Genomic DNA, 23,471 nt, shown 5'->3' on the forward strand with positions numbered 1-23,471 from the left:
TATAGTGAAATAGACTATTTTATTGCTGCACACATGCTTACACATTTCCCTTAAATATAATGTTGCTCTGGTAAATTTTACAATCTTCTTAATTCAGCAAGTGAGAAGCAGTGAATAAAAGGGCAGAGGCAAGAGAACACAGAAAGGACATCGGCCAGAGAAGGAAAAATCAGAAGGTTTTTATCTTGTGACCAAGTTATCTGCAGCGAGAACAAAGTGGATTCAAATCAGAGGGTTGACCAGGCTCGTTTTCATTACAGTGTGCCTGCATGCTGCCCATCTGCTGAGCATGCCTTGGTAGCCCTGCTTTGCCAAGAGGGACTGGGGGGGTGGTTAAAGGGATCCCAAGTAATTGGACAATGTGAGGGGCCTCACAGATGTGACCATTAAGTGCACGCAGGCAGACGGGGCTCCTGCCTGCAGCACACATGGAGCTGTGCTATGGGAGGCAAAGCAAAGGCCACCCTGACCTTTCCTCCCACGTGCTCCACATGGGAATGGGATTACTCAGGAGCAGCCATATGGAAAATGCTTCCCAGCACCGCTGCCTTCCTCCTGCTTTGCCCACTACCAATGTCCATTTGCTTGAGCAGCTGAGGCATCTGCAGAGAGCAGCATTAGCACATTCCTTGGTAATCCCGTTTCTGCAGATCATTCAGTGCAAGTAGAAGGCAAAGGCCACATTCTGGCCGCTGGTGTGCAAGCCTTGTGCAGGGCTGTCACCACCACTGCTGTGCAAAGCCAATGCTAAGATGCCTGATGAGGGATTTATGCAGGAGGAGTGGAGGGGATGTGATAAACTAAACATCCTGCTTATGTTCAGTGTCATCTTCAGCCACATAGGGAGGAGCAACGCAGGAGAACTGAACCAGCTGGGTTAAGCTGTCGGTTTTTGCAGCAGGCTTTCATGAGCCTGACACTCACTGAGCACAAAACCAGTCCTGCCTTCACCACAATACATGGGATTTCACATAAAAGCATTTTCAATAGCCCTTGCCCTCCTCAAGTTTACCGAGATGTCTTTATCAGTTCAAGTTGCACTGGGCTCTTTGGTGGTCCTGTCAAAGCCACACTGAGCTCAGGGATGGACATGGAGTACATTCCACAAATCACAGCAAATGCAGAGCCCTCTCCATGCCACCACCCTGAGCAGAAGCAGTTTTGCTCTACCACCATGTACAAAAAGAAAGGGAGAAGTGCTGTTCCCAAGAAGGTGTTTCCTTCCCCTTTAGGAAGGAAAGAAGGGGAGCTCTCCCTTCAGTAGGAGCAGCTACTGATACGGGTTGAGCTTCTGGAGCTACTTCTGAAGGGGAAAACAAAAACCCAAACCAAACACAAAGCAGACATGCACATGTCCAGGTATAATAAATTAAAAAGAAACCATGCCTGAAAGTGGATGGGAAGGAGGACACAGAGGGGGAAGAGGGACACTGAGAGATGCTCTCACACTCTGAGCCAACCCAGCAGGGCCTCCGCAGGCCACAGTGACAGGCAGGGTTTGCACACATCAGCACTCAAGCCCTATACTGGCCAGGAGGTTTTCCAGAGCTTCAAGTTTCTGGTTGGCTTCCTCGATGGCACTGTAGGTCTGCACATTGCTGGTGATGTGGAAGCGGATGTCATCGACCAGAGGAATGGAGTCCGTCTCCTGCCGCTCCTCCACAGCCTCCGCATTCTCCTTCACAGCAGCCACAAACTCCTCTGACTCCACCAGCTGGGTGAGGTGGACAAGAGAAGAACAGAAGACAGGTAAAGGGATGCAGAGGGTTGGGGTAATGGGCTCAGCCACTGTTGAGGGATCCCACAGAAGAAAAGGGAATGCTAAAGGCACATGGAGACCCAAATCTTCCTATGTCTCCTATGGATGCTGCTTGGAGATGCATCCTGCCATTAAACTTAAGGAAGTAATAATACTTCAAGAATAAATGGTCACAACCATGAGCAATCTGTACCTCCAACAGCACACTGTAAAACTCTCTAACTAGGCATCCATAGTTTTGGTACTGAGGAACAGGATTATACACAATGTTCCCTAACAGGAACCAGGAGATGCTGCCAGACACTTTGGGATGTCTCCCACAGGCAAGACAGCAGATGCTTGTGCCCAGTTTGGAACCAGGAGCCACCAATGACTCTATGCCCACCATGGCTCTCAGCACCAGCACCACCAGCAGATCACAGCAAGGCAGCTGCTCTGTTCTGCACCCAACCTGACAGAATCAGGGCACCCAGGAATGATTTTGCACCCAGTTCCCCAGGAGCATGTGGTGTGCGGAAGGGTGAGAGGCAGCTTCCGTCTACGCCACTGAACTGTTGCTGAGCCCTGCTCTGTGCTTTACATGCTGCCAAATCTCTCTCTGTAGCCATCATCAATGCATCTCCACAAGGTGCTGGCAGCTGCTGCTGCCTGAACAGCTGGGGCAGCTCCATTTGTACCAACACCCTTAGGAAGGCACACTGCCAAAGCGGGGTCCAAGGGCTCCCACTCAGGCAAGGGAAGTCAGTGCAACACAGAAGCACAGCCCCACCTTGGGATATCCATCAGCTTTCAAACCAAATCCCTTTTTCAGAAGCCAGAATCCGGGTGTATGCTGATGTGTCTGTCATCCCTTTGCTGAACACAAACCAGCCCCAGAATCATTTCCTTTGCTGTTTTCACAGGCCAAAAAGAATTTCACACCTTTCAAGCTGCAGGTGAATGTCACATTCCCAGGTGAACTGTACATGCAATTTATAAAGACCTGTCTCAGGATAAAAACATCCCATGGTTTCTAGTCTATACTGAAATATGCTAAACCTGGCTTAATTGGGCTAAACTTGGCTGGGCTGAGCTGGAGTGGGCTGGGCTGTAAACTGGGCTGAACTGGGTTAAATTGGGCTGGGCTGGGCTGTAAACTGGGCTGAATTGGGTTAAATTGGGCTGGGCTGTAAACTGGGCTGAACTGGGTTAAATTGGGCTGGGATAGGCTGGACTGGGCTAAAGTGGGCTGGCCTAAACTGTGCTACGTTGGGCTGGGAAGGGCTAAAGTGGGCTGAACTGGGCTGGGCTAAATTGGGCTTAACAGTGTCTGGACAGATGTGAATTGGGCTAAACTAGGCTGAACTGGTCTAAACTGTGCTGTGCTAAACTGGGCTGAAGTGGGTAAACGGCTGTGCTGGGCTGAAGTGGGCTAAACTGGGCTCAACAGAGCTAAGCTGTGCTGGACTGGTCTGAATTGGGCTAAAATCTGCTGAACTGTGCTAAATTGGTCTGGACAGGTCTGAATTGAGCTGAACTGGGTTAGGCTGGGCTGGGCTAAACTGGGCTGTGCTGGTCTGAACTGGGCTAAAGTGAGCTGGGCTAAATTGATCTGGACAGGGCTAAACTGGGCTGAATTGGGCTAAAGTGGGCTGGGCTAAACTGGAATGGACTGTGCTGAAGTTGGCTGCGCTGGGCTAAACGGGCTGGGGTGAGCTGGAATGGGCTGGACAGAGCTAAAGTGGGCTGGTCTGAACTGAACTGGGGTAAAGCGTCTGAACTGAGATAAAGTGGGCTGGAGTGGTGTGCACTGGGATAAAGTGGGCTGGGCTTAGTATGGCAACTTTCTCCATAAGTCTAGAACTTCAAGCTATAACCACCTGGGGTAACACTTACATGGAGGGGCATAAGGAAAGCTTCAGTGTTAGATGCATTCCTTCTGGCTGTTCAACAGCCAAATTTCACCCGTGGAAACCCTTACTGTTCGATTTGTCCTCCTGGAGGAGAGTGGAGATCACATCAACTTCTCCTTCCCATAGCATGATGCCAGGAGGAACTGCCCCCAGCAAACCCCCAAAACCATTTCCTGCACACAGCAACCCTGCACACCCCGTTTGGTCCCCCAGGCTGTAGCTGGTGTATTCAGGCAACACCGTTGCTGCTCTGGGCACAGTGGCTGAAGGCTCAGTGAAAGGCACTGTCCAGAGATGGGGCTGTCATCAGCATTAGGTTTACTGCAGGGACATCAGATACTGCCGTGCTCCTCATCCTCTGTCCTAACTCACCATCTGCTTTGCTACTGAAACACTGCTCTTTTTCAGGAAGCACATTAAACCACTTATTAGAGAGCAAAGTACAACCACTAAATCTGTTGTAGCTATGTGAAAATGTTAAGTGTGCTGTTAGATTTACGGGCACGCGTGCCAAGTGCAGTGGGGGTTGTTTGCAATACCTTCTCGATGATCTTTGCCATGTACTCCGTGCACTGGTCCTCCAGCCGGGTGAGCTGGAACAGCTTTGCAATCCTCCAGATGCTCACAACGTTGTCCTCATCCAGGATCTGAGCCAAAGTCCTGCCACACAGGCGCTTGAGCCCGGGCAGCAGGTACATGTCTGCCACACACAGCACATCATAGGCGTTGTCCGGGGACAGCTGGAATGGAAAGAGGAGATTTACCACCCAGTCCTGAACGCTTGTCTCTGATGAGCTCCTGTATTTTAGCAGAGATGCCCTAAAGTGGGGTTTGCCCATCACTGGACAAGTGTTAACAGCACTATAAGGGACAGGAGCTCAGTCTTTCAGGTTTAGGTCTTCTACTCAGTTACCACAGAGGAGTTTAAAATGCTGCCGAGGCAGCTCGCTCAGCACGAAGCAAGACCTTTGCCATGCTGCAGCTGACCCCTCTAGTGAAGCACAAAGCGATGCTGACACACTGAAGTGCACCTGAAAGCTGGCTGCTAAAGCATGCTCTGTAGCAGTGGAAGGAAGTAGCTTTTACCAGAGGTACTAAGAGCTCTTCAAAGGGACAAATGGAGCAGCCTGACAGAACAGAGCACCTTGTCCCTGCTGGGACTTCTCCTCTCATTCTGTACTGCTGTATTCCTCCAGCTGGCTCTGCTAACAGCCAGCACAACCTCCACGGCATGGGGATATATCCAAGGACAGAAAACTGCACCCCAAATAAACTACAGGAGAGGCCCAAGGAGGTAAGGAACAGATCTGCACGTCAAATACTATTGGAGCTTTAACAGGCATTCAAATGGAACTAAATTCATGCACCAGATGCTCAAGCTTACACTGCTGGGAATAGCCTTTAACATTTTCAAGCTCTTGAGCTAAAGAACCACCCTCCCATTTCCCTCTTGGGTACTTTTGTTCCTTGCAACTGATCTGAGGATAAAAAAATGCTGTAGAGAACATTGGAGACACCACCTCCAGCTTCACTCTTCCCCCTGGCTGGGCAAATCCTATTTTAGTCAACCATCTGCGTCACTAACCTGGAACTAGAGCCTCTCTCTGCACAGTTCTGCTCTTGCTAATGGGAGTTGCAAAGAGCACAGATACCCACAACCCTTTTAACAGGGAATCTGCAGGATGCAGTGTACCCTGGCTGTGGAGAAGGTGAGATCCATCCCTTGTATTTAGAGACGAAGCCAGGCTGGTCTGGTTGAAGGAATGGTAACTCTCCTGCAGTGTGATCCACCATCCTGATAACTGCTCAGCAGCAAACCCACTGCTGCCCAGAGCTACACATGTGGTTGCTCACTGACAACTGCACAAGGCTGATTGCTTCTTCCCCTACAGCTGTTCACAGATGTTTGGAGAGTCTCCCCACAGCAAATGCTCAGCTGTGCAGAAGGATGCACGATGCAAGGGAAGCATGCCATGACGGCTGTAGAGCCACAGTTGTGTGACAAAGCTCTTGGGGTTATCAATCAAGTGCTGCTTTGTCCTTTCATAAGCTCCAGGATCCTCACGAGCTGGAGGGGTTTGAGTCAGCAGCACTGATGGCAGCAGCTCCCAGCTGCTTGATCAACCAGAAGCTCCCCTTGAGCCCACAAGTATTCTGACCAGAAACTTCTCTTTCTGCCTAGAACCATTTCTGTCCTCTGCACACACTGCTCCCTCCAACTGCAAACTCTGTCCCTGTTACATAGGAGAGACATGAAAATCCCTTGGAAAAAGGAATATGGAACTGGGAGTGCTGATACTCGGCTGGACAAACCCAGAGCAGGGAGAACACTCCACATACAAGTGTGGAACTTGAGCTCCATTCCTGTTTCCCTGACTATTTTTCCCGGTAGTTTCCATGACAGATGAACTCTCTGCAGAAGTTCTATCTTGGCTGCTCAGTTTGAAATCCAAGCTATGCACCAGTCTGCATAGGGAGCATATGGGCAAGATCCTTTCAACTTTCACACTCAGCTGAGGCACCCCTTAGGAAGGATGCTTTCCAAGCAGCCATCCCTTTCCTTGAGCCATCACAAGGAGGGCAGGCAGACTGGAGAGCTGCAAGGGAACAGGGTGAAGCTGCAGCGCAGTCACAAGGTCAGGGGGATCTTCACAACCCAACAGGCTGCTTTCCCTCCCTGCCTGCCCTTTCAGCCTGTGGCTGAGGAAAGTGCAGAGAAGTGAAGCATCTGCTCCCTGGCATACCTATGGCAATCCTGCCCTTGCTGCCTGCTAAATATACCTCTCCCAACCACACATTCCCTGCTGCTACCCAGAGGTGAACAGACCAACAGAAACAAGGTCACAGCTGTGTGCTCTGCCTGTCTGTGGCACCTAACCCAGAGCACAGACACTGCTTGGGAGCTGTGACACTGGGAGGTGAAGTGTCTCTATCACTGCCCTAATGCCAGAACATGTTCTGGCATCTTGGAGCTGGACCTGATGAAAGCCGCAAACCCAAAGCGGGAAGCTGAGATTTGCTGCACCTTCCATTAGGCTGAAAACTAGGCGGGTTAGGGACATTACTGCTTGTGATACTGAGCACAGCAAGGCAGTGGTCTCCCAGTGGAGCCTTTGCCCACCCCAGCAACAAACAACAGTGAAAATAATGACTTGCTACAAATGGAAAAGTGGGCAATGATGCCAAGAGTAAAGAAGCAGAATCTCTCAACCTTTCTGCATCTCCAAATGGGTTCAATCTGCCATCTACTGGCAGCAGCACCTCATCCTTCCACAGAGCCCAAGGGGTTACCTGCAAAGCCCTGCATTTATCACGCCAACAGGCAATGTGCAACCTAATTTCCAAATCTTTTCTATGGGATGAAAGCCTAGGGATTTGCTTCAGGAATGTGATGCACATAAACTGCATCCTTGCCTGGCTAACAACAAGTCCCTGAGACAGAAGTGAGACAGCAGAGTAAGGCAATGGATTCAGGAAACAACACACCCCACACCTAATGCTGTAGGAACACGCTGCTGTGACCAGCTCCAGAATGAACCAGCACAGGAGGGGAGGCTCCATGACTGGCCTCACCTCTGTATCATCACTGTAGATGTAGTAGAGGACCCGGATGAAGATGTCCTCTGAGATGCTGTGCAGAGTCACCACAGGGATGCTGGGCTGTGTCTGCAGCTCCTCACTCTCACTGAAATGATCTTCAAGAAGGGCTTTGAAATAATCACTGCGACCACAGAAAAATGCCTGCAGAGGGAAGAAAGACCAACACACCATCATTTTCACTGCACCAAACCAGAGAGCACTGCCAACCAGCTGCCACAGCAGCAAAGAGGGATTCTGGAAGTTCAGACTCTGTAACTTAGATTCTCTCTACACTTTGAAGCTGAATCTCCAACGTTTTTCCACACCTCATTTCTATCCATGCCTACCCCCAGAACCAATTTGTTAACTGAAGAGATTAGCGAGGCACGTGGCTTTATGGCAGCAGTCTGAGTTGAGCTTAGATCTCAAAAGCCATTCTTATTGCTATTTACTTGCATATCAAACATTCCCTTCTCCAGACATTGAACTCTCAAGCCAGCAGCAGGAGATTTTGCAGCTGTGAACACTGCAGCTGAATCCATAAACTTATCTCCTCGCCTCTGCAAGAAAGGCAGGCTTTGCTGTTCTGTTCAATGCTTTAAATACAGTTCCCAGCTGCAATAAGACTTTGGGTTTTCCAGGAGATGAGGCAATGCTGCTTCTGCAGAGTGCATCCAGCACTGGATGAGCAGGAGATGGGTAGAGTGGGCTCCCAGCAAAAGGCAGGAGAATGAAGGACAGCGCAAGGACATACCTTATGGCACAAGAAGTTGTAATCTGCCACCCGGAAGCACACGTCGGGACAACTGTCGAAGTTGTCAGTGCTGTCGAATGGCAGCTCCCCAAAACCAACCTAGGAAGAGAGAACAGAAGAGCTGACCTTTAACACTAATGATTTAAACACACTCAGGGCCCACATTTGGACTTCTTGGTCTTCCCAGAAGCAACCATTCATCCGATCCCTCAGCACAGAGCTGCTCTGAACACTGATTTCAGTGTGAAATCCTTGCACTGCTGATGGAGATATTCCTGGTACAAGTTACAGCTGCCTCCCTTATCCATGGGAAGCCCCTGACCCTCCATACCCCCCTGCCTGGAAAGCATTCCTGTGTCACATAAAAAGGCAGGTAAAAGTTGCCTCCACATGGTTACTTCATGTGGTGGGTACCATAACCATACTACAGCTTAGCACTAGCCCTTTACTGTGCAGATGGACAGGTAGATGTGTAACGTATGGATTCCATAGGTGTACAGACCAGTTTCAAATGGGTTGACTCCCATTACTGCCTCACTTGAAGAATCCAACGTTTCTAAAGCACATTTTCAGTTTCTGATCTGATTTGCAGCCAAAGACGATGTTGCTGCAGTATTAATACCCTGGAGAAATGATTTTAACACCAACACACCTCCTCCCAGTCCCACATGCTAACAAAAAAATAGCTCTGTTGGCCTTATACTGTTTTAAAGTGACACTTCCAAAGATTTGCACTTCCACCTTATCCTATGTGCAGGATAATTCAATGTGAAAGTTTCTATTCACAGTTATGCAAGCAAGGCAGTCCCTGGGAACAAAAGTTTCCCTGGTTCCTGTTCTCCAAACACGTGCCCCTGAGCTGAGCTGTTTATTACCTCTGTCTCTCATCCAGGAAAGTTACACCCCAAAACCCCATGGCTGACCATGAAGAACAGTTTTCCAACCTAAGCACCATTCGCAACACACCTGCCTGTCTCCTGAATTACAAACTCCTTCAGGCTCAACTTCCTGCTTCCAGCCTCGCCTGGCCCCCGCTCTGATGCTCAGGTTTACAAGGTCATTTCCAATTCCTGCTACAAAAGCAGGTTCATGTCTTTGTCTCCCCTATCCGGCATGAAGTGGCTTTGCAGAATGTTCCCTTTTATTCCCCTTTAAAGTCTCTACTTCTTCTACTCTCCTCCCATTATGCTTGAGGGATTTTGTCTCCCTTTCAGGGTCTCCCTACAGAAAACCGGCTCATTCCTCTCTCCCCCTTTCAGACAACCTCCTCAGCATACCAAAGCACAGCTACCAAAGCCAAGTATGTTGCCCAGGAAGCACAACACAGTCAAGCCTGTGAGGTGCAAACACATCCACAACTCATTCACCATACAGAAGTATTCTCTATAGCATAAGACTGCTTGAACATCCACAGGATGCTCCAGTCATCACATGTGGAGGACAAAGCCTGTGCTGCTACCAATTTACTATTAGCACTTAAATGGAAACGTTGCTGGAGGCAAAAGCACACAAACCTAATCAGTGACAGCAATTTGTATCTTGGCCAGATGATCTCAGCAAGAAAGCTGTAAATAAATTACAACACAAAATACTGGGCTGAGTGATGCGAGAGCAGATCACCAGCCCCTAACCACATGCAAGTGAACTGGATCATATTAACAAATGGAAGAGTGCTGGAAATGGTTCAGTTAATCTGCCTCTGCCAAATGGGCAAAGCAAAGCACAGCACAAAGACAGGAGGGAACCCATCTACCTGCTTCAGCCTGTTCTTTCTGTGCGTGACAGGATTTAGCTTTGCCCCAGAAGTGACAAATGAGTCACATTTCTTTGCAGCCCCACCAAAGCCAATAGAGATGGAGAGAAGAGGATTTCACGGCAAACTCTGATCCTTTTAAGTCTGATTTCCTCTTGGTTTGGAAAATAAGATTTCAGTTAAATGGCAATGAAAATCCAGCTATGAGGGAAGGATGTGCCAAGAGCTTCATGTTCTGGAAGCCCTGGAGTCACTAACTCAGAGGTCACCTGGCAGACACAAGATAGCCAGGCAGTGGGAAGCCAGATGGGTTCTGACAGTTGCCTGGCTTTTGGTGGTGTTTGACTTAAATCTGTCACTGCTAAATTGCATTGCAACAAACCAAAGCAGCAGCTGTTGTGGGCAGAGAAACTCTGGTCATTACTGGTTTAAAACAAAGCAGAGACAAGCACCACCCTGTTAAAAACAAACACTGCAAGAGAAAGGGCTTTGAAGTATAAACAGGAATGAGAAAGAAGATACCAAGATGCTAAACATGTTTAAGAGTTCAAAGAACAGAGAGCTCTCACTTGAATGATGCGCTGTGATTGAATATCCAACGTTAATGATTGTTTTCATCCCATGAAATTGGGATGTATAGAGTTTTCTGCATCACTCAAGTATCAAAGACACACAGATTACTTGTTGACAGTGAAACAGAAAGGTGCATACATCCCATTTCATGTATTGTGGCATTCCATGACAGGAACAGCACAGAATGTCTCTTGCCAAATTCTGGAAATGCTGGCTTTTATCCAAAGCTGAATGCCTGCTTTGTTTCCTCGAGAGCAGGGATGTTTGTACATGCCTACTCAGTTATCCCTGATATGTCAGGTTCCATACTTTGGATGGCACCAGCCCCTGTTAGAGTGAGGATGTGCGATTCCTCTGCTCCAGAACAAAGAGCCTAATTCACAGAACTGAACAATTTACAAGCATTAGGACGAGCTATAAATAGCAGCAGGATTAAGAGCTTTGTTCATCTATTCTTTGTAAGATGATAACAACAATAAAAAGACCTAGAGAGAGAAAAACTGGAATTTTTTAGAGTTTATCAGGTTTAAGCAAATCACCCATGTTTGTGCATAGCACATCGCTATGAACATTGATGTGCACAGCACATCACTATGTGCCCCTGTCCTCCTTACCTTTGCAGCCCTAACAAGCCTCATGCTGCTGTAACTGCCTTCATTCTCATCTATGAACATAGCCAGAAAACCACAGCTCAGAGGCATTCATACTGAAAGCCACAAATAAATGCAGTTATTTGGGGGAGGCAGATTATGTAGGAAAGATTTCTGCATTGGTAGATGGAAACTTGATGGATTAAAACTGCCTCTCTAAGTGCTCAGTACTCAGGGAAATATATCTGCCAAGCACAAAACATGCTGGCTTATTACAGGTAGGAAACCTTATCCACGCACATAGACACACTGCACGAGGCAGGTCGATTCAGCAGAGGACAAAAAGCAGAAGGCAATAAACTTTGCTACATCACTCAGTCATACAACCTCTGGGCACAGCAGCCACCTAAAATGAGTTCATGTTATTAAACTCAGTAGCTGGTATGAGAAAGAGGAAACAAAGGACACACATAAGGGCAAAGAAAATCTGCTGATATCACAGAAAACAAGAGATGAAGGGAGAAGGAAGGCTACCCATATTTGTCCTGTTCTCCTGCAACTGGGAGCAAAGATCCACATATATGAGCCCACTAAAACTACTGACAGCATTTTAACACAGTGATCATCAACCTGTGGTCTGGGGGCTCTTCCTAAGGGTCAACAAAAGGCAGCTATGGAAAGCAAATCTATTGCCAGTGAAGTTAAATTTGCTACAGAGGGACTCACATTTCTGCTGGCAATACTGTCAGGGTTTGGAAGCACTTCTCAACTGCTGCTGTCAGCTCCTAGCAAGCAAGCCCAGCAAGCCATCTGCCATCTACACGTTCCTTCAGGTACCAACGCCTGCTGATTAAATGTTTCTGATACTCAAGCTGAATGGTAGAGAAGGCAAAACCAGCTGTGGGCAACTCTCTGTCCCACTGCCATCAATGGGGAAATCCCCACCAACCACATGGCAAGGGGTTTGCTTACCAAGATGCCTCCTGGGGGAAAAATCCAAGGAAAAGGACTAGCACTGACCATCTCATTAAAACACTGTTACAGCATTTCCAAGCAACAAAAGGCTTTCGGCAGTTGGAGCGCCAGCAAACAGGCAAGCACTAAGCTCAAAGGGGGAGAACTGAACAGGGGTGAACACGTATCGCAGTCCCACAGAGACCAGAAACAGTAGAAGTGGTCCCTACCCGCAGTTTGGCTGGCAGGGCGCAGTCTGCTAGAAGAGCCAGATCTTCCTGCAGCCGGCAGTTACCTGTGGGCTCAATCGTCAGCACTTTCACACAGGTCCCTGGCTTGGAAGAGACTGGAAGAAGCAGAAAAACAAAACAGAGCAGAGATGCCTGAATTCCTCTGCAAACATTCTCTCCCGTTTAGAGAAAAGACCCTCCAGGAAAACATCAGTATCATTGCTCTTGAGCTTCACTGCAAAACACACGCCGTTTATCCTTTGTTAGGTACCGAGTTCTGTGCACCCAAGTCTGTCTTCTCCTCTCTACCCGCAAAAAAAGCACAAAGACCCCCAAACCACCTGCACTCCTGAGTCCATGCTCTCTGCCAACATTAAAGAAGCATCACTACCACCAAAGAGATGAAATAAACCACACAGAGAGCAACTTCAATTGCTTTTTTTCAGACCTAGTGTGTCTTCCTCTCTTGCCCTACCAGCCTACACAATTTAACAGCCTAATAAAAGAGAAGTAAAACACAAAATCATACTTTTCTTGTCTCACTGTAGAATCATAGAACAGTTAGGGTTGGAAAGGACCTTAAGATCATCCAGTTCCAACCCCCTGCCATGGGCAAGGACACCTCACACTAAACCATGTCACCCAAGGCTCTGTCCAACCTGGCCTTGAACACCACCAGGCATAGAGCATTCACAACCTCCCTGGGCAACCCATTCCAGTGCCTCACCACCCCTACAGTAATGAATTTCTTCCTTATATCCAATCTAAACTTCCCCTGTTTAAGTTTGAACCCATTATCCCTTGTCCTGTCACTACAGTCCCTAATGAAGGGTCCCTCCCCAGCATCCCTGTAGGCCCCCTTCAGATACTGGAAGGCTGCTATGAGGTCTCCAAGCAGCCTTCCCTTCTCCAGGCTGAAATGATCAAAGTTGCTGTGGAGCTCATTGAAGCCAACTCCACTAACATCAAATGAGCAGCAGGCCAAAGCACTCCCAGCTTGTCCTCTTCTGGCCACATCCCTCCTGCAGCCCACCACCTCAGGTCTGTTTCAGCTCAACAGGCTCTGGGGTGACGACAGAAGCATGCAAGACATTCAGGAGTCCCTGGCATATAGGGAAGCGTGTGAAAGAATGTGGAGCACCACTGGAAAATGCAATGTTGCGGTGATGAAGCCTTGAGATGCTGTTGGGAGCCACTCAGAGCTAATTCTCAAGAGCAAGAGTTAAGCAGCCCCACACAGAAGCACTCAGAGGAGTTTGACAGGCACGACTCGCTGCTTTCAAACCCCTGGCACGTGAATCACGCCACTTGGAGACCTCATTCTGCCTTTCTGCTCAGTGTTACGTGAGCTCCATCAGATGACTCTGCTGCGCCGTGGGCGAAACAGGGCCACAATGTGCCACAGGAGTTCTCCACCCCCTCTTCCGTGTCCCCACTGCACCCTGCAGAGATGTCACCACTGAACCCCAAACAGGCCGGATATCCTAGGGAGATACTGGGAAGGGAAGGATACCAATACAAGACAGGCAGGCACATCACTGCTACACATAGAGCTACACCAGCAAGGAGACGGGCTGCTCCATTAGCACTGAATGCTACTTTCAGACTCGGGACTTCCAGGGTAAGCCAAGGGGAGACCTGGCACTCACACAAACAACACTAGTGTGTGAGCCCTGTCCACTTCCAGACCAGCATGAGAGATTTCTCCCTGTGCAACCAGAAATTCCTTATGGCAGAGACAATCATTGCTATCTGTGTAGCACCTATTGTAACAGTCACCAAAGCAGCCAGGCTCTGAAAGCACTAACGGACCCAGCAGCAAAGGGAAAGAGTTGTTGGGATCTACAAAGCACTTACACAGTGACATGAAAGAACAGTGATTTGTCTGAGAAGCAAATCTCCCAGGAGACATTGCAGCTCTTGGGTTCAAGAGCACAGCATTTGGTATCCCAACCTTCAGGTTGCAAATTGTTTGCAAATACCTCTGAAGGAAGCACTATGGTTGAATCTGGACAAACCCTGCCTGAGCTCTTCCAAACGCCACAATAGTTTCTTGTTACAGCACTATATAAATGCAAAGGGCAATATGCAAGCCCTCACACTGAAGTCCATCTCAGGTGCAACAGAAGGCACTGGGTCATACTCATCAGGGTTTCCTGAACTACTCTCTGTGCATGGCAAGATCCTAAGTGCTTCTGAAATGCTGATTAACTCTAGATAATGAGATTGCAGAGGCTGCAGTTATCCACTGGAGCTGCACGGGCTTGAGCTCATGTTGGTTTATTAGGCACGTTTCAAGTTTGTAATGCAGATGCAAGACACGACCGTGCTCTGCAGACCTGAATCAAATGTCTATGGCACAGAGAGCACTTGAACAAGCAGAGATTCCTACTGCACTAGAAGGAAAAGCAGTGTTTTGTCAAGTGCCAGCCACGATGTGACCTAAGATCTCTCCCAGTTTTTAACTTCTGGAACTGTTATACGTATTACTTCCTGGAGAAACAAGTTTTCCTCCCTTCCACATGAGATCTGATGAGAGAAACGTGTTAAACTCTTAACAGACCTCTCAGCAGTTCTGTCTATTCAACTGACTCCAACCTGTCATAAATGAAAGTCAAGCCTAGTATTTCCATCAGTGCTTTACCCCACCCATTGATTGTGTTTTCTGTTAGGCCTCAGAAATGACAAACAACTCTTTGCTCCAAATAACACAGAAATTGCACTATTTGTCCAGTGCCATCCAGGAAGTCTATTACATTCCTGAGGAGAGCTTATATCTGAAACTCCCAGCCTGAAATGCTCCTTCACCATTTGCTACTGTTAAACCCTGCCAAGAAGTCAGCTTTTTGCAGTTCACAAGTTTAACCACTGGACTTTATGATGCTTAACTACCCAATGACACACTACACGATGGCTTCAGACAGCTAGCAAGCTGTCCACCTTATTTTTCTCCCACAATCTAATATGAGGTTTTAACTTGATGTATTAAGGTGCAATGGGTGCCTCCAGGGCCTCAGCTACATCCTAGGGAAAAAAGATACAAAGGGAAAAAAAGGGGAGGGAAATAACTCCAGCATCTCACTGCATTTCTCTGATATCAAAAGATGCCACAAGATAAGTTTGTTACCCGATTGTCTGAGTAACTTTTGTTTCCTATTGATGGTATTTACCACCACTCCCCTTGTCCACCATTTATTTAATACACAAACCGGTATCTTACACTATTTATAGCAAGAAACAAAGAAATGCATTTCTAATCTCTTCAGATGCACATTTACATTTGTGTTTACATGTCTGAGGAAAGACTCAGGATGCAGCTCTCATTGGGACTCGCACTCTGGTCTACATGAAACAGCTGTACAGTGGTAGCCTGTACACCACCGAACATTCCTAAGGGGAGACATACACATGATAGTATCTTCCAAGTGATTTGCAGATTAGGAATTTCTTAAGCCATAAGTACTGTCTCTATTTGTTAAGCTTTGCAACTTCAGGAGGCTGAATTATCAAAACTCACAGTTCAGATGGGAAAAGTGGAATAGCTACACCTTTACCTGTTGTATCAAGCTACAGACCAGACTCTCTTCTCAAGCCTAAATTAACTTGACTGAAGTAAAGAAGTTAACTCAGCATGAAATGAGAGTCACATGTTTTCAGCCTGGAGGTTTTGTTACCAGATGATTATTTCTACTGACTAATACTGCCTTGCCCTGCTGGGGCTGTTTTGAACTACGGAGATGGATGATAAACTCCAACTGCTGGTCTTCATGCAATAAGCTGATGTCATGATTAGATCATAAGCTCTTTGGATAACTAAAAGCCCTTAAATAGAGAATTGTGTCATTTAAGGTTTGGCTCATACACGTGTTATAAACACACATGTGCTTTCAGAAATACTCCTGTATTTCAAAGTGGTCTATTTTTCTCTGCATTCATTTTGAGCCAATTATCAAACATTTTACTTTGGTTACGGGTCAAATAAATGCAGACCAGGACTTGAAACTGTACATACTTCATCTCCCCAGGGATTTAAACAAGCTCTCTGCTGAAAGGCACTTCCCAATACATCCCACAGCGCTCCACTGAATGGCTGGCAAGCACAGCAAAGCCCTGCTGCTATGGCTGCTCTGCTGTAATGAAAACATTCACTATACACAATAAACATGCATGTGTCAGAAACCACTACAGCTGCCCTACAGAGAGCCAGGACTCAAAACCAGCATGTAAACATGGGAATGCCACAACAGGATCATTCTCTGGAAGCCCCAAGGGCATTGTCACACTTTGCTCTTGGTCCCCAGAAGGGCATCATGAGCACAGCAGAGGAAACAGACAGTAAAATGCTTACCAAATTCATAGACTTTTTTGCATTTGGTCTCCAAATCATCTATGAGGTCCTGCAGCCGGCACTGCTTAGCTAACCTCTTGCAGTCATTTACATACTCTACATCGATGTCAAGACGCCCTGCCAAGAAGAAACCAGCTCTTTAAACACATCACTTGAGTGTAAAGATGGCAAAGATTAAAGACTGAAGACCTGATGGCACAGAAATCGAGCACTTGGAGACACTGCCTCACTTTCCAGCATCCAGTTACAGCTCAGCCCAAGAAGCTAAGACCTGGTACCCCACCACTCTGATGAATCTCAGTTTAATTCACATTCCCACTTTCCAGCGTCATTCAAGAGGCCTTGAATTTCACAGAATCACAGAATAGTTAGGGCTGGAAAGGACCTTAAGATCATCCAGTTCCAGCCCCCCTGACACGAGCAGGGACACCTCACACCAAACCATGTCACCCAAGGCTCTGTCCAACCTGGCCTTGAACACTGCCAGGGATGGAGCATTCACAACCTCCCTGGGCAACCCATTCCAGTGCCTCATCACCCTTACAGTAAAGAACTTCCTCCTCATAGCCAATCTAAACTTCCTGTTTAAGTTTGAACCCGTTACCCCTTGTCCTATCACTACAGTCCCTAATGAAGAGTCCCTCCCCAGCATCCCTATAGCCCCCTTCTAATACTGGAAGGCTGCCCTGAGGTCTCCATGCAGCTTCTCTTCTCCAGGCTGAATAGCCCCAACTTTCTCCTTGAAATTTCATTTCAAGCCTTCATTTCAATTTCATTTCATAGCCTTGAATTTCATTCATTCAAAGACTGATCAGGCTTTATGCAGACGACATTTAATTCCCTCAGAAGATTAAAACTAACAGCACAACAGCAGCATGCATGGCTGCTGTTACCTGGCACGGGTAACAGCAGACTTTATGCTCGCAAGCTGCCATCCCAGAATGTTTTACCATCACTGAAAACGTGGCAAGGAACATTTCTGAGAACACTGGACTGGGGAAGGAGAACCTTGAAGAGAAAGTTATTTTCTGGCACCACCTCCTGGCCTGAAAGAGTTCGGCACTTAGCATGCCTGCAATGCAACACTGGCATTTTCATTGAAGGCTTAGGATCAACTTCTGCTCAGAAGAAATATTAGAAAGCAGCCAAAGTGTTCAGCACACACTGCTCAGTCTGCCAGACTCAATGTCCTGCATGGGCAGCTGGCTTTTCACCACCTCAAGGGATTGCTATCCCAGATGAAAGATTTACCTTCCTTAAGTCAATACATTCTCACACCCATCCAACCACAACCTAAGCTGATTTTGTTTTAATTGACTGCAGTTATGTTATTGGCAGTAAAACAACTGGCAAAAGGTACAAACGCCGTGTAAGAGCTGGGGATTACTCACATCCTCCCCTTGTGCCAGCAGAGAGGATGCTGGTGACTCTGACACTCAAACACTGCTGCCTGCAAGCCTGGGCCACTCACTGCTAAGGCAGAGGCACCCCCAGTTCCCTACCAGCTATACATGCATACACAAGAGAGGAAGCCACATACCTGTGTATAGGTACTGCAGAAGAGAGCCAAAGGCTGCTGGATTAATCTAAAATAAACCAAGGAAAAGTTACCTTTAGAATTCCCAGAAATTTTGTAACAAGCTTGAACTTGCCTGATACAAACAGAAACATTTAAATAGCAGCTCACACACTGCACCCAAGTTTCGTTGCTCCCAGTGTGACTAATGCTGCCACTCCACCTGGCTCGCACAGCTCTTTAAATGTACCAGATGATACTAATCCATGTGCCCCGGGGGGACAGGACCTGACTAATGGAGGCACTCCAAAGACACAGCTGAAATATGGCCTCCGTAAAATCCAGTCTTTCCCTGGTCACAAGCTTCTCTTCTTAATTTGAGAGGGAGGATGTGTTCTTGTGCAAAGAGAAAGAAGAGACATTAAGCAATATCCTGAGAAACTGGAAGTATGCTTGTCACAAGTGGTCTGGCAAAGCCACAATGAACCTATAGAAACATATGCCAGAGTACTGGTGATTAATGGATGAAATGCACTTATGGCCTATTGAGTTCTTGCTGCAAAGGCAACAAAAGGGACTCAATTAGCACCAATTATGGAGGTGGCGTCTTCACCACAGACCACCTGTCCCCCAGGAATCAGACAGACCCAACTCATCCCACAGAGGAGTCCTGACACAGCTGGCAGATGGTCACAGCTACCTGCTGCTGCCATTAATTAAGACATGGTTGAGCCCATGACAGAGGGAACAAAGGGGAAGTCACAGTCTACAGCCTTCTGTTATCTGAGCAAGATGCTATTTTATGGCATAAAGTCCTTCCACAAGCCCTTCTCCTTGACTTAGGGCCATTCTGAGCTCCAGGAGCTATTCACTGTGGAAGTGAACTCTCAAACTGTCCTTCCTACTGACTTGTCTCACCCAGCTGAGACAGGAAAAGAAAGGGAAGAGCTGGGGAGAAGAGAGGGGAAAAAGCAGGGCCTTGCTCACCAGTGGATGCTTCAACACTATCATGCTCTTCCCCTTCCATTTGGTCTCAAACATCTCTGCAAAGTAGGCGCTGCGAGCGCTGAGGATGCAGCGGTGGGCGCAGAAGGATTTGCCATGAACAATGAAAACGATGTCGCTCTGGTAACCCTGCTCCAGCAGCCTGTGAGGAACACAGAGAGGGGAATGAGAAAGGAGCACGGAGTAAAAGCATGTGGGGGTCATGGTGCAATGAGGTCTGAATCAACACATACTTCTTGGCACTGCAGTCTCCCTCTGCCCAGTTAGAGGCCAGTACAAGGATGGGAACCTCACATAAACTGGAGTCTCTCACTTCCTCCAATGACTCCAGTTTTGTCAGTGCAAGAGGGAGACTGGAGAATGAAACCTGCCTCAGGTTAACACCAGAACACAGAGGGCACACTTCAAAGCAGAACTACTTGCCCCCAAACACAACTCCGAAGGTTAATTCTGCTTTTCAATTGGCAGCTGATAAGAAGCCCTGCAGAAGCCCACACTCTGAAAAAGGACTACCCCACTACAAAGCAAGATGCAACTTCCCTGCGCTGTCAGTGTGCACGTTTTAACCACACAGCAAATAGGAGAGGACATGAAGTCATCCACCCTCAGAAGGCAGGATGTTACAAGCACGAAATGCTGGCTATTACCACATCAGAGATGAAGCTTTGTTCATGTTTGCATGCTCATCCCCTCTTCTTTAAAAGGGAAAAAAACAAGATTGCTGCTTCTAGAGCTAAGGAAGGATGGCAGAATGTGTTGCACACAGAGCTGCCCCATGTGCTTACCGCTGCAGGAAGACATCATAGTAGTCCCTCTTCATGCACTTTGCTGTGATCTGTTTGTACTCCTTCAGCAGGCGGCGGATGGCATCACTCAAAGCTCCATAGAGGCAACGCTCCCCATCAAAGGTGTTGGCTTCACATTTCGCTCCTGCAAAATGATCACAGGAACATGCCAGCAGTGCTCAATCAAGAGTCCCTGAATGGTCACTAAATGAGTTGAAAAGCCCTTGTGTTTCCCCATTAAGTCCTGTTTACAAAGCAAGGCTGCAGGAAGAGTACAAGAAGGTTTTACACAGACAGCTCCTCAGATGAAGCACGGTTCTTACATCAGCAAACTCCCAACAGCAACACCCCCTCACAAAACATCAGCTGTGACTTCAGAAAGTTCACACTGCCTCGATTCACCACAGAAAGTGTCCTTGTAGCAAAATTCAAGCAGCAAATGGCCTGCAAAAGGGACCATGAATGCGTGTCCAGAGCTCCCACTGCAGCCTGAGATCACTTATCAGATGGTTCATTGTAACAGAAGTTTCCACGAGGCACAGCTAGAGGGATACACAATCCCCATGGAGAGAGATATTGCACCCATAATCAGGGTGCTTCTGCTCACCATTGGCCAGAAGATAGCGTACAAGCTCCTCATGTCCACAGAGGCAAGCGTAATACCTGACAACAACAACAGAAAGAAAATCAGCGATACAATAAGAAGCCAAATTCAGTGTTCAGGCACACCACAGCGCGCAGAGCTCAGAACTGAGCATCCCTCATAGAAGATAACTCCTCACAGGAGTGACAAATTGCCACCTAATAGCATAGACCCCAGCAGGACACTAAGCAGGATCTGTTCCGAGCACTCCCTGTCACTGCTGTCCTGCAAGGAGATCTCAAGGTTCCAATCTGGGCTCAGCATCTTCTGTTGCACCAGCAGCTGCCAAATCCATCCTCGTTTTAACAGAGTTCATTCCATGGGCGCTCAGCAATTCCACTGAATTCCCAAAACCACTCCTTGCTCCTTCTGTTGTCAGTGTGAACGCTGCAGGCTATGACAGCAAGGGAAGAGCTATCACAGCTACAAGATGTACAGCTATGAGATGTACACCCCTCAAAGTCCTAGAAGCTTTGTTTCCTCTTTCACAACCTCAGCCTTTCATTCTTCTCTCCCACAAGGACCTCAAGCTGTCCTGCAAACTAGGAGAATCCTGTAATGCACATTGCAGCAGGCAAATGTTACTCTACCTTTACACTGGGAAGTTATTCCATACTCTAAATATGTCACAGGTATCTTCGGAGTTGGTATGCAGGGAGACAAAAAGCTCACTCTACTCCTCAGCTCCAGCATGGGGATTCCTCACTACCTACTGTGTGCTCGCAGCCTTGCCAGAGAGCCCGTGACCCCACAGTTACTTTGCACTCTACCAAGGAAAGCCTTCACCTGAAAAGACACCTTAAAATGCCCTGGGCTTTCAGGGGGGAAAGGCTGATCAAGCCAAAACCAGGCTGCCTAATCCAGGTAATGCAGTCACAAAATCATCCCACCCCCTCTGAGCGTTACTGCAGCAAGTGCCAGTCAGGTGGGGAGGGAAGGACACAACAAAGAAGCAGAAAGTCACCACATCTCCCCAGAAGCAGAACCCAGGGTGTTCAGTAACAGTGCTGCTGGCAGCTGCTGCAGAGAGAGCCCAGGAGCTCTCTCCCCTCCTGCTCCCAGCCCGGGCTGCAGCGGGACACTCACAGAGGGGTGCTGTCCCATTTATCACGGACGTTGATCTCCACATCTCGCTGTTCGAGGAGGTATCTGGAAGTAAAGGGAGAGCAGAGTTACCAAGCAGCCACTCAGTCACATCTCTTTCAAAAGCTGTAAGTTGGGGCTGCTCAGCCTGGAGAAGAGAAGACTGCGTGGAGACCTCAGGGCACGCTTCCAGTATCTGAAGGGGGCTTATAAGGATGCTGGGGAGGGACTCTTCATTAGGGACTGGAGTGATAGGACAAGGGGTAATGGGTTAAAACTTAAACAGGGCAAGTTTAGATTGAATATGAGGAAGAAGTTCTTTACTGTTAGGGTGGTGAGGCACTGGAATGGGCTGCCCAGGGAAGTTGTGAATGCTCTATGCCTGGCGGTGTTCAAGGCCAGGTTGGTGACATGGTTTAGTGTGAGGTGTCCCTGCCCATGGCAGTGGGGTTGGAACTGGATGATCTTAAGGTCCTTTCCAACCCTAACTATTCTATGATTCTAACTCTGAGGTTTACAGGAACTCCTGAAGGTATGACAGGATCTCGAGGGGCTGTCAGCTATGGCTGAAGTTAAACCCTCAACCCAAAGAGCAGCACTCTGCAGCTCCATTCCATCTGAAGTGGTGGATGTCACGAAAAAGCAGAATCAAACCCACCTCCTGCTGACCCCTCACTGGGCAGCCATCACAAAAGAAGCCTGAGCACTTCAGCAGCACCTTCAGCCTCCAACAACACACGCAGCCGGGATGCTTACAACTCAGTGGCCAAGCCTACAAGGCCAATGCTGGGCTCCTTCTGCCACAAGTAACACCACTCCAGACTGCTCTTAACTCCTGCCCTTGCCTTGTCCTGCACATTTAGGCTGTATCAAATGCTGCCAATGCTCCCTCCCAGGCACCTCTAGAAGCCAGCCTGTCCCCCACTACTGCAACACCCACCTCTCCTAAGCACGGGTAAAGTCCCTTTTGGCTTCCACAACCCCTCTCAAGTCGTTTGGTTTTCACTCACCCCCACATCGCTCTCACCCTTCACCCCCTCCATCCTCCCCATCCCAGACTCCAGGTCCCTCTGACCACATTCCTCACCCCAAGCAGCTCAGCTCCTCACTCAGACCCGTGCGGTCGCCTTGTCCCCCTGCTTTGGCAGCGCTCCCGAGTCTCACAAGCACACACCGGGAGCACAGCAAGGGCTCAGCGGGAGCCCAGCTCCTCCGGGATAAAGGATGGGACGCGTCTTTACGGGATAAACGCTCCCTCCCACCCCCCGGTACCTACCGGCACCACAGACCCCGCCGGTTACCGGACAGGGAGCGCCGGGCGCGGTCCCCGGGCCGGCCGAAGGCCGTAACGCAACACGGCGGGGCCGGGACACCGGTGTCCCGCGGTGAGCTCAGCGGTTAAAGGCAGCGGAAGGACGCCGGGTAACCGGGACCCAGGACACCCCCTCCCTATCCCTATCCCCGTCCCGGCCCTGCTCACCGCACGCGGCTCACGTCCCCCTTCTTGCAGCTGGTGAACAGGTCGCTGGTGTCCATGGCCGGGGCAGGCCGCGGGGCGGCGGCGCCGCATTGACGCGGAGGGCGAAGGGAGCCGCGGGACCGGGACCGCACCGGGCAGCGGCGGCGACGGCGGCAGCAGGGCGGAAGCGACGGCGGAGGTAAACACGGCGCAGGGGGCAGAGCGGCAACGCGCAGAGACGGGGTAGCGCAGCGCCCCCACGCGGCTTGGAGGAGCAACCGTGGTCCAAGGGTAGGACACGGCGTGGCGCTGGGGAAGGGATGAAGGGGGAATCTGCTTTGGAATGAGGATAGGAGATGCTCTGCAACATACCTGAGGGGGGAATGGTCCAGAATGGGGGTGGGAGTGGGTTCTGGAAGACATGGCAGGGACCTGGTGGGGGCACCCACTCCAGGACACACGTGGCACAGGGATGCATGCACACATAGAGGCTCTGCTCTGGAAGGGGGGTTGTGATAAACCACCCTAGCAGGGAAGAGGGGTCCTGG

The 23,471-nt window shown here is 48.8% G+C and overlaps 1 protein-coding gene across 1 annotated transcript; it reads right to left on the bottom strand.

Annotated features, from left to right (window-relative positions):
- On the bottom strand, positions 1-23,107 carry ABTB1 (ankyrin repeat and BTB domain containing 1). The gene is made up of 12 exons (XM_061456057.1): positions 22,945-23,107; positions 21,468-21,530; positions 20,346-20,401; positions 19,739-19,883; positions 18,936-19,095; positions 17,973-18,018; positions 16,433-16,549; positions 12,085-12,200; positions 7,985-8,083; positions 7,225-7,392; positions 4,191-4,391; positions 1-1,714 (listed from the first exon to the last, which is right to left on the bottom strand). Exons 1-12 carry the CDS (start codon positions 22,998-23,000, stop codon positions 1,508-1,510), a joined length of 1,434 nt encoding a protein of 477 aa, XP_061312041.1. The 5' UTR covers positions 23,001-23,107; the 3' UTR covers positions 1-1,507.
- Between the last annotated feature and the right edge of the window lie 364 nt (positions 23,108-23,471).

The sequence above is a fragment of the Pezoporus flaviventris genome, unplaced genomic scaffold (genome assembly GCF_033815535.1).
Source record: "Pezoporus flaviventris isolate CSIRO_AGI_PZ_B2104156 unplaced genomic scaffold, CSIRO_AGI_Pfla_v1 ptg000021l, whole genome shotgun sequence".
NCBI classification, from domain to species: Eukaryota; Metazoa; Chordata; class Aves; order Psittaciformes; family Psittacidae; genus Pezoporus; species Pezoporus flaviventris.

Bases quoted from the DNA above. Each gene is read 5' to 3' on its own strand.
- ABTB1 (XM_061456057.1), bottom strand. From the start codon at position 23,000: ATGGACACCAGCGACCTGTTCACCAGCTGCAAGAAGGGGGACGTGAGC. The intron at 20,402-21,467 runs GTGAGTGTCCCG...TGTTGTTGTCAG, and splicing joins AAATGGGACAGCACCCCTCT to GTATTACGCTTGCCTCTGTG. The intron at 18,019-18,935 runs GTGAGCAAGGCC...GGTTTATTTTAG, and splicing joins TAGTGTTGAAGCATCCACTG to ATTAATCCAGCAGCCTTTGG.